Raw genomic sequence first — 11,374 nt, 5'->3', positions numbered from 1 at the left:
ATTACTTTTTAATGTCTATCTTTAAACAGAAAAACCAAGCCCACCACCAAAACTTGGAGTTACTGAGGTCACTAAGGACAGTGTTGCTCTTGCATGGAGCAAACCAGAACATGATGGAGGAAGTCGAATCACTGGATATCTTGTAGAAGCACTTGAAAAAGGAGAGCAGAAATGGGTGAAGTGCGGTGTTACCAAACACACCCACTTTGTTGTCAGTGGTCTAAGAGAAGGTGTGGAATACTTCTTCAGAATTCGTGCACAAAACCATGCAGGCCTGAGCGATGTCAAGGATATGTTCCACCCTATCCTTGTTAAAGATCAACAGGGTGAGTTAAAGTCCCAACAAGATTCCACAAATAACTTTTTTTCTGTCTTTCATGTCAATTTGTCATTTAGACAATTAATAATATTTGGTTTCATATTGTTTTTACAGAACCCCCAGAGATCAACATGAAGGACATCCCTCGCAATACTGTCTATGTTAGAGCTAGATCAAACCTAAAGGTAGAAATCCCACTTACTGGCAAACCAACACCTAAGGTGACTCTTACCAAGGATGGTAATATGCTGAAATCAACTTTGAGATTCAATTCTGAAGTGACTCCAGATAGCCTCATCATCACCCTGCGGGAGAGTGCTGCTGTTGATGCAGGAAGATACGACATCACTGCTTCAAATGCAAGTGGAACCACCAAGTCCTTTGTCAATATTGTGGTCCTTGATAGACCAAGTCGTCCAGTTGGACCAGTTGAGTTCTATGACACCACCGAAGACAGCGCCAGCCTGAAATGGCTTCCACCTGCATATGATGGTGGCAGCCCAATCACCAACTACATTGTTCAGAAACGTGAAACAACCACTGCTAACTGGGTTGATGTGTCATCAGCAGTTGCAAGATGTACAATTAAGATAATGAAAATGCACTCTGGAGTTGAGTATCAGTTCAGAATCCGTGCTGAAAATCGACTTGGCATCAGTGAACAGCTTGACTCTCCACCTATCACAGTAAATCTCCCCTACAGTAAGTAACAACCTTTTATTAGCCTATTTCATTTTCATATTGGATTTCATATTGGTTATACAATAAATTCATCATTAACTGTTTTTCTAATTCCTTGTGTCATGTTGTTTTCCTATTCAAGCTCTTCCGGCAGCACCATCTGCTCCATTTGTGTCAAATGTCACAAGAGAGAGCATCACTGTTAACTGGAAAGAGCCCTCATCTGATGGTGGAAGCCATGTATTTGGATACCATCTCGAGATTAAAGACAAAAACAGCATTCTTTGGCAGAAGGTTAACAACACTGTTATCCGTGCCAATCACTTCAAAGTGATTAATATTTATCCTGGCCTCATCTACGAGTTCAAGGTTGCTGCTGAAAATGCAGCTGGCATTGGTGAAGTCAGCAAAACATCTGATGCTGTCCTGGCAATTGACGCCTGTGGTAAATATGTGTACTTCTAAAATAGTTTACTCTATGTTTCAGATATTCATGTGCATTGTTTGGAGGTATGTTAATTAATTAAGGACATATTCAACCGTATTGAGCATCACACTAATACATTTTGTATGTCTTGTATTTCTTTAGAGCCACCCACTAATGTTCGTGTCACTGATATTACAAAGAACTCAATCACAGTGGCCTGGCAGAAGCCATCCTACGATGGTGGAAGTAAAATCACAGGGTATATTATTGAGAAGAGAGATGGACCAGATTGTAGATGGACTAAAGCTAACTTGGCAAATGTGTCTAGCTGCAAGTTCACTGTGCAAGGTCTGACTCAGGATGAGTCCTACGAATTCAGAGTGATGGCTAAGAATGCAGTTGGTTCAATCAGCAACCCTTCAAGTGCTATTGGACCAGTTACATGTGTTGACACATTCGGTATGATATATTTCAGTATTATAGTGATGCAATTATTTCTCTTAATAATGAATTATAGAGACTTTGCTAGAAAAGATAATAAATGAAAATGTTGTCATTATGCAGGTGCTCCTGAGATTATAATGCCTCAAGAATATATGGAGACTGTGAAACATAAGGCAGGAGCCACAGTTGAGCTTAAGGTTGGACTTATTGCCAAGCCACAGCCAACAATTGAATGGTTCAAAGACGGCAAGGAGATGGAACCTAGTGCCCAGATAACTTTCAAGCACACCTTCGAGTCTACAAGCCTCATTATGAGGGATGTCACTCGTCTCAACTCTGGAACGTATGAGATCAAGATCAAGAATTCCTTGGGATCTGCATATGGTTCCATCCGAGTGCAAATTCAAGGTATGTCATATCAAGCTACATCATGCTTTTTGAGCTTTTGCTGCACTTCCTGTGGCCGGATCACAATATTTACGAAACCCACCTTCCCTCATGTTATTTTGCTTAAGTATGCAGTAAATATGAATTAAATCATTATGCTTTTCTTTCCAAACAGACAAACCTGGACCTCCAGCTGGTGAAATCCAGTTCAAGAAAATCACTGCTGACAATGTAACCATAATGTGGGATCCTCCAGAGGATGAAGGTGGTGCAATGGTCACCCACTACATTGTGGAGAAACGGGAGTCAAGCAGAATTATGTGGTCAATTATATCTGAAAAAATGGAGGACTGCATTGTGTCTGTGCAGAGACTAATCAAGGGTAATGAGTACATATTCCGTGTCAGAGGTGTAAACAAATTTGGAGTTGGAGATGCATTGGAATCTGAGCCTGTTGTTGCACGCAACTCATTTGGTGAGTAAATTAACAAAGAAACTGCCTTCTCTCAAATACATATTGATAAGGAGTTATTGTGGTGCATGCACAATCAGTCTATACTAAATAAAAAATAATAATAATTTCTTTTTTCAGTTCCTCCAAGTCAACCATCTAAACCTCAAGTCACTATGATTACTAAATCCACAATGACTGTGGTATGGGAAAGACCAGCTCTTGACGGCGGAAGTGATATTGATGGCTATTACCTGGAAAAACGGGAGAAGAAGAGTCTGCAGTGGTTTAAGGTCATCAAAGATCAGATCCGTGACACCAGACAAAAGGTCAGCAATCTCACCGAGAATAATGAATACCAGTACCGCGTCTGTGCAATCAACAAAGCTGGAGCTGGTGCCTACTCAGAAGTATCCACTTTCTACAAAGCTTACGATCCAATTGGTATGTGGCTTTATCTAAACAGTGCTTTAAAGCTCATCAATAGCTATTTATTACTATGTATTTATGTTGTTACTAACTGATTACTTAATTTGGTTTTATCACCTCAGACCCACCAAGTGAGCCCACCAAGCTTACTATCGTTGACTCCACTAAGACGTCTATTACTCTAGGATGGGTAAAGCCTGTGTATGATGGTGGCAGTGAAATCACCAGCTATGTCGTTGAACAAATGAACACTGAAGAGAGGGAATGGGTTGTGATTAGCTCCAAGGGTGAAGTGAGGACAACAGAATTTGTTGCGTCTCACCTGAAGCCTGGAGTCTATTACTTCTTCCGTGTCTCTGCTGTGAACTGTATTGGAGCTGGACGTCCCATTGAGCTTGTTCAACCAGTCCAGTCAAAGGATATCCTTGGTAGGCACTTAAAGTTTATTATATATCTCAGCAAAAGTAGCTGGAAATATGATCACAAATTAATTTCTCAATGTCTCTTTTTTTCTTTGTCCAACAGAGGAAGCTGATGTCAACCTTGATATCTCTATGACCACTCAGTATGTAGCAAAAGCAGGCAGAGATGTGGAAATCATGATTCCTCTCAAGGGCAGACCTGCACCAAATGTCATCTGGAGGAAAGGAGACAAAAATATTGCTGGCGATGCAAGATATACCATTAGAAACACTGAATATTCAACAACTCTGCTGATACAAAGAGTGACCCGAGATGATTGTGGAAAATATCTTCTTGAAATTGAAAATGGTGTTGGTGAGCCAAAAATAATAACTGTCTCAGTTAAAGTACTAGACTCTCCATCAGCTTGCCATAAGCTCATTTATAAGAATGTCAGCCGAGGCAAGCTCACACTCAGCTGGGAGCCCCCTCACATAGATGGTGGCTCTCCAATTACCAATTACATTGTGGAGAAGAAAGATGCCATGATGAAAGCGTTCACCATTATGACCACTGAGTGTCCCAACAGCACATACAAGGTTGAAGGTCTTGAAGAGGACATAGCCTATTTCTTCCGCGTTTCAGCAGAAAATGAGTTTGGAGTCGGGGATACATGTGAAACAGCAGAGCCAGTTAGAGCAACCGAAACACCAGGACCTGTCAAAAACCTAGTGATGAAGGATTCTAACAAGACATCTGTAACTCTGGCATGGAACAAGCCTGATCATGATGGTGGTAGTCATATTTCAGAGTACATAATTGAGAAGAGAGCCAAAGAAGAAGCTTGGTCACCTGCTGCAATAAGCAGGCGTTGCCATTGTGAAGTTAAACAGTTGAAAGAGCTTTCAGTGTTGGAGTTTAGAGTGTTTGCTAAGAATGAAAAGGGTCGTAGTGACTTCTCACTAATTGGGCCCATCACTGTCAAGGACTTGATCCTTGACCCTGTGGCCAACCTCATTGACTATCCAGGAGGTGAGTTATTTGTTCGTCTGGGACAAAACATTGTCCTTGATTTGCCATTCAAAGGAAAACCCAAACCAGCTATTTCATGGATGAAGGAAGACGTTCCTCTCAAAGAAAGTGAACAAATTCGCTTTAGGGAGTCAGAGAGCAAAGCTACCCTGACAGTGAGAGGTGCAAGAAAGGAACATGCAGGAAAATATACACTTGTTCTGGACAACAAACAAGTCAAGAACTTCTTTGATATCAAAGTATCGACCCTTGGACCACCTAGTGCACCAGTTGGACCCATACGCTTTGATGAAGTCAAAGCACAAAGTGTAATCATATCTTGGAATGAACCAGAGGAAGATGGAGGTGGAGAAGTTACTTGCTACAGTGTTGAGAAACGTGAAACATCGCAAGCAGCGTGGAAGATGGTTTGCTCTAGTGTGGTAAGGACCTCATTTAAAATATCAAACCTGGTCAAAGGCACACAGTACCAGTTCAGAGTCCGTGCAGAAAATAAGTATGGTGTGAGTGAGCCACTGAATTCTGAGGATGTGGTTGCCCAGCACCAGTACAGTCCACCAGGTGCACCACCCAAACCAATTGTTCTCAATGTGACAAGTGATGGTATGACCGTACAGTGGGATGCACCAAGCTTTGATGGAGGCTCTCCAATCACTGGCTACCACCTTGAGAAGAAGGACAGAAATAGTCTTTTGTGGATGAAGGTTAACTCTTCAGTCATTTCAAAGAGAGAATACAGAGCCATTGGTCTGATTGAGGGTCTGGAGTACTCATTCAGAGTTTATGCTGAGAACAATGCTGGCCTCAGTCCTGTCAGTGAGCCAAGCAAACACAAACTGGCCATCTCCCCTGTTGGTAAGTCATGGAACCATACAATACATTTTCTTACCTAAATAATAAACTTTACACAAAAATGTATAGTGCTAACAAATCTAAAACATTATTTGCTTTCAGATCCACCTGGCACACCCAACTGCATTGATGTCACAAGAGAATCTGTCACAATTCAGTGGGAACCACCCAAGCGTGATGGTGGCAGTAGGATTGTGGCTTATAGTGTTGAAAGGCGCCAAGGAAGAAACAAATGGCTGAGATGTAACTTTACTGACATCAGCGAATGCCAGTTCACTGTCACAGGGCTTCCAGCTGGTGATCGCTTTGAATTCAGAGTGATTGCACGAAATGCCATCGGCACAGTCAGTCCACCTTCACAATCTTCTGGCTACGTCATGACAAGGGATGAAAGTGGTATGTGTTTAAAAAAATAATAATAATAAATTTTATTTGTATTGCACTTTACACCAAATCAATGACCTCAAAGTGCTACAATGCACACACACACACACAAAAAACAGGATAAAATTAACAGAAGAATTAAAACAAGCAGATAAAATTAAGCTAAAACCAGCATATAAAAAAAAAAATGCACTGAAATATGTATACTGCATATGTGTGCATACTGTGCACATGTGTACATCTATGTCTATGTCTGTAGATCCTATCTAAAACTATATTGTAATAAACATGAATTCTCTACTTTCATTTTAGTGGTACCGGAAATCATCTTCAGTGCAGAGAAGACCCTTACTATCAAAGCTGGAGAAAACATTAAACTTCAATGCAACATTAGTGGAAGACCCTTGCCCCAAGTTACATGGCACAAAGATGGAAAGGAACTTGACAAGATGCTGGTTGATATTACAACCGTTGTTGGATCAAGCAGCCTCTTTATCAGAGATGCCGATCGCAATGACCGTGGTATTTACACTGTTGAGGCTAGGAATAGTTCTGGCTCGGCGAAGGAGGATGTTCTTGTTAGAGTGCAAGGTTTGTATGACAGCCATTATTATGATTACTCATCTGTGCATTTATTTTTTTGTTTGGTTGTTATTTTTGTATTTGGTATTATGTTCATAATTAATCAATATTGTTGCTGTTTCATTTAGACACCCCTGGAGCTCCTGAAGGGCCTCTAAGATTCACCAGTATTACAGCTGAGAAGGCTACACTCTGGTGGAGCCCACCAGAAAATGATGGCTGTGCAGTTATCACACACTATGTTATTGAGAAGAGAGAAACCTCAAGGATCTCTTGGGCTCTTGTCACATCCAAGTGTGAAGCTTGCTCATTCAGTGCCACAAAGTTGATCAAGGGAAATGAGTATCAGTTCCGTGTGTCTGCTGTCAACAAATTTGGTGTGGGCAAACCTCTTGAATCTGAACCTGTTGTTGCAAAAATGCAATTCAGTAAGTTATCCTAACTGAAATGAGTATTTTTTTTACAAATATCAGGATAGGTTTATGTTTAGATCATTTAACATATGTTTTACTCTTTTTATTACAGCTGTTCCTGAAGCTCCTGGAACACCTGACTGTACTCATATCACAGGAGAAAGCATCACACTGGTCTGGACAAGACCCAGATCAGATGGAGGAAATGAAATCCAGCGTTATATACTTGAAAGACGTGAGAAGAAGAGCTTGCAGTGGGTGAAGGTGTCAGCCAAGAGGCCAATCACAGAACTCAGGCACAGAGTAATCCGTCTGATAGAAGGATATGAATATGAATTCCGTGTGATGGCTGAAAATGGTGCTGGTGTTGGACCACCAAGCAGCACCTCAAGACTCTTCAAGTGCAGAGAGCCAACGACTTCACCAAGTGCACCATCTGTGGTCAAGGTATCAGATTCCACAAAGTCATCTGTCACTTTGGATTGGTTGAAACCTGTCTTTGATGGTGGAATGGAAATCATTGGTTATGTCATTGAGATGTGCAAGGCAAGTCTTGGGGAGTGGCACAGGGTGAACAATGAAGCCTGTATCAAGAATACATACACTGCAAAGGATCTCGAGCCAGGCGAAGAATACAAATTCCGCGTGTGTGCTCTTAATGGAGCAGGAAAGGGAGAACCTTGCGAGATACCCAACCCTGTAAGAGCAGTGGACAGACTTACATCACCAGAGATGGACATTGGTGCAGACTTCAAGCAGACACACATTGTGAAAAATGGAGGCACAGTTAGTCTTCACGTTGCTTTCCGTGGAAAACCCGCACCACTTGCTACTTGGACAAAGGTTGATGGTGAAATTGGTGTGATGGTTGACATCAATACATCTGAACATTTCAGCACCCTGACCATGGAGAACTGCACTCGGGATGATGCTGGCAAATACACATTATCTCTAGAGAACAATAGTGGCAGCAAGTCTGTTACATTCACTGTCAAGGTACTGGACTCTCCAGGACCACCTGGACCTGTTTCATTCAAGGATGTTACAAGGGGAGCCCTCACTATCATGTGGGATGCTCCAAGCAATGATGGAGGTGCACGTATCAATCATTACATTCTAGAGAAGCGTGAAGCTAGTCGTCTGAGCTGGCAAGAGTGCAGCCGCAAGTGCAATCGCCAGATGTTTAGAGTGACCAACCTTGGAGTGGGTATAGCATACGTTTTCAGAATTATTGCTGTAAACCACTATGGTGCCGGTGAACCTTATGAGATGACCGAACCGGTTATTGCCACTGAAGAGCCTGCTGCACCCCAGAGGCTTGACGTCATTGACACTACTAGCTCATCTGCCTACTTGGTCTGGCTGAAACCCGAGCATGATGGTGGAAGCCGCATCACCGGTTACATCGTTGAGATGAGAATCAAGGGCACTGCCAACTGGCTGGTTGCTGGTGAAACCAAATCTCTGAAAATGGTGGTTGAAGGTTTGACAGAGAACTCTGAATACCAGTTCCGCGTCAAAGCCCAGAATGATTCTGGCATCAGCTACCCACGTGATGCTCTAACCTCTGTTGTTATTAAAGAGCCTCGTATTGAGCCCACTGCAGATCTCAGTGGAATCACCAAACAGCTCATCACTTGCAAGGCTGGAAATTCATTTACTATTGATATTCCAATCAGTGGTAGACCATCTCCTAAAGTAACATGGAAACTTGAAGAGATGAAGCTCAAAGAAACAGACAGAATTTCAATCAGGACTTCTCTGGAAAGGACCACCCTTGTAGTAAGAGATAGCAGGAGAGGAGACAGTGGCAGGTACTATCTCATCCTGGACAATGCTGCTGGAACCAAGACCTTCACTGTAAATGTCATTGTCACTGGCAGACCAACTCCACCTACTGGACCTCTTGAAATCTCAGACATCACATCAGAGTCTTGTGCGCTGGCATGGGCAGAACCCTCAGATGATGGTGGAACCGAAATCACTAATTACATTGTTGAGAAACGTGAATCCGGCAATACTTCTTGGCAGGTGGTGAATTCCAGCGTTAAACGCACCACAATCAAAGTCTCTCACCTGACTAAGTACATGGAGTACACCTTCCGTGTCTCTGCTGAGAACAAATATGGAGTGAGCAAGTCTGTTGAGTCCACACCTATGATTGCTGAGCATCCATTTGGTAAGCATGATGTACAGAACATATTGATTACCTTTCTATTTAGAATGTCTTACAGCAGGCAATAATATTTTTGTTTCATTTACAGTTCCCCCAAGTCCACCTGGTCGTCCTGATGTGGTGTCAGTGTGTGCTGCTGCCATCAGCATTAAGTGGGATCTTCCTTACCATGATGGTGGTAGTCAAGTCACTGGATACTGGATTGAGAAGAAAGAGAGGAACACCATCTTGTGGGTCAGGGAGAACAAGCTTCCTTGCCTTGACTGTCAATACAAGATCTCCACACTCATTGAAGGCCTTGAGTACCAGTTCAGAGTGTACGCAATGAACATCGCTGGTCTCAGTAAAGCCAGTGAGGCATCTAGACCCGTGCTGGCTCTAAATCCAGTTGGTGAGTAAATGTGTAAAAACGGATTAATTGTTATTCTTTAATTGCAAAAACATACCATTCCACTAAATTCATATTTCATACCTTTCCAGATCCTCCTGGTAAACCAGAAGTTTATGACGTTACACGATCCTCCGTTTCCATCCAATGGTCCACTCCCTTCAATGATGGTGGCAGCAAAATTGTGGGATATGTTGTTGAGCGCAAGATCTTCACTGATGATGAAGATATTCGTTGGTTGAAGTGTAACTACACCACTATCACAGAAAACTGCTTCACCATCTCATCACTCAGTGAGGGAGAGGTGTATGAGTTCCGTGTGATTGCCAAAAATGGTGCTGGTGTCCACAGCGTTCCATCTGAGACAACAGGACCAGTCACATGCAAGGATGAATACAGTAAGGATCTGCCACCAACCACTGATTATTTGTTGTATACATAATTACTGAAATGCTGAATGTGATATGATGAACTCACAATGTTGCTCTTTCTTCATTTACAGCACCTCCCAAGGCTGAGCTTGACAGCAAACTCCTTGGAGAAACTGTCACAGTTCGGGCAGGATCTGATGTTGTACTGGATGCAGCTGTTGGTGGCAAACCTGAACCCAAAGTGTTCTGGAGTAAGGGCGATCAGCAACTGGAGCTTGGTGAAAAGCATTCTTTGACATATACAACCACCAGGGCCATGGCCGTCATCAAAAACTGTGACAGATACGACACAGGAAAATATGTGCTAACAGTGAAGAATGCTAGCGGTACCAAGACAGCTGCAGTGCTTGTCAAAGTACTTGGTAAGAATTTTACAGCTCAATATCAAGTTACAAGACAATGTACACCTACAACAATATGCATATCTAATACTTCGTTATCCAAATTCCAGATACTCCTGGAGCTCCTGATGGCTCCATCACAATCAGCAGGGTGACTGAAGAGAAGTGTACAGTTTCTTGGAAGATACCGCTGGAAGATGGTGGTGACCCAGTCACCCACTACATTATTGAGAGGCGAGAAACTAGCAGACTAAACTGGGTGATGATGGAGACAGAGTGTAAGACACTGTCATGTGTCAGCTCTAAACTGATTAAGAACAATGAGTACATCTTCAGAGTCAGAGGTGTGAATAAATATGGATCTGGTGTAGCACTGGAGTCTGAGCCTATCATTGCAAGAAACGCTTACAGTAAGTAAATCTCCACTCTTTGAATTGTGTACTTACTCGCTGCAGATTTTTACAGATTTTAAAATGTCTTTTTCACTCCTATTTTAGCTATTACATCACCACCTGGAACACCAGAGGTTACTGCTGTTGCAAAGGAGCATGTGATCATTGAATGGATGAAGCCAGAGAGTGATGGTGGTAGCGAGATCAAGAACTACCTTGTGGATAAGAGAGAGAAGAGCAGTGTTAGATGGACAAGAGTAAACAGAACATTCACCGTCTATGACACAAGACTCAAGATTTCTGGTCTTCTGGAAGGCAGCGAGTACCAGTTCCGCGTAACTGCTGAAAACGCTGCTGGACCCAGTCTCCCTAGTGATGCATCTCCTTATATCCTTTGTAAAGACCCAACATGTAAGTCGCTATTTCGGATTAGACATGTGCTCCCTATACATGCAATTACATAATGGGATTTGTGTCACTGATTGACAAAATAAACTTGTCAGTTAATTAGTGTCTCACTTTTTTGCCTGTCTTACAGATACCCCTGCTCCTCCATCCACTCCACGCATCACTGATACAACCAAGCACAGTATCAGCATGAAATGGACAAGGCCCATGTATGACGGTGGCTCTGATGTCACTGGTTACATGGTTGAGATCCTTGAGGAAGGAACAGAGCAATGGTATAGAGCTACACTAAAGACCCTGAGCACAACAACATTCACTGCAGGCGGCCTGGCAAGTAACAAGAAGTACAGCTTCAGAGTGGCAGGAGTGAATGCCTTAGGTGTTGGCGAATTCAGTGAAGGTAGTGCGGAAACATCACCCTCAGAGAGAGTTGGT

At 42.6% G+C, this 11,374-nt stretch overlaps 1 protein-coding gene across 1 annotated transcript in view; it reads left to right on the top strand.

Moving 5' to 3' along the window:
* Positions 1-11,374, top strand: part of ttn.2 (titin, tandem duplicate 2) — a 165,278-nt gene that overhangs the window by 139,800 nt on the left and 14,104 nt on the right. The window contains exons 195-213 of the mRNA XM_062534131.1: positions 30-326; positions 434-1,021; positions 1,143-1,445; positions 1,590-1,886; positions 1,992-2,279; positions 2,434-2,733; positions 2,851-3,153; positions 3,261-3,566; positions 3,664-5,427; positions 5,527-5,820; positions 6,121-6,399; positions 6,519-6,818; positions 6,916-8,982; positions 9,068-9,370; positions 9,460-9,765; positions 9,870-10,160; positions 10,250-10,549; positions 10,637-10,942; positions 11,070-11,372. Of these exons, the coding sequence (XP_062390115.1) occupies positions 30-326; positions 434-1,021; positions 1,143-1,445; positions 1,590-1,886; positions 1,992-2,279; positions 2,434-2,733; positions 2,851-3,153; positions 3,261-3,566; positions 3,664-5,427; positions 5,527-5,820; positions 6,121-6,399; positions 6,519-6,818; positions 6,916-8,982; positions 9,068-9,370; positions 9,460-9,765; positions 9,870-10,160; positions 10,250-10,549; positions 10,637-10,942; positions 11,070-11,372 (9,195 nt within the window). The remainder of the gene's footprint in view (positions 1-29; positions 327-433; positions 1,022-1,142; positions 1,446-1,589; positions 1,887-1,991; positions 2,280-2,433; positions 2,734-2,850; positions 3,154-3,260; positions 3,567-3,663; positions 5,428-5,526; positions 5,821-6,120; positions 6,400-6,518; positions 6,819-6,915; positions 8,983-9,067; positions 9,371-9,459; positions 9,766-9,869; positions 10,161-10,249; positions 10,550-10,636; positions 10,943-11,069; positions 11,373-11,374) is intronic.

Source organism: Sardina pilchardus, chromosome 4 (genome assembly GCF_963854185.1).
Source record: "Sardina pilchardus chromosome 4, fSarPil1.1, whole genome shotgun sequence".
Lineage (NCBI taxonomy): Eukaryota > Metazoa > Chordata > Actinopteri > Clupeiformes > Clupeidae > Sardina > Sardina pilchardus.
Note: the sequence above shows the minus strand (reverse complement) of the source record. Positions and strands in the feature narration are given on the sequence as shown.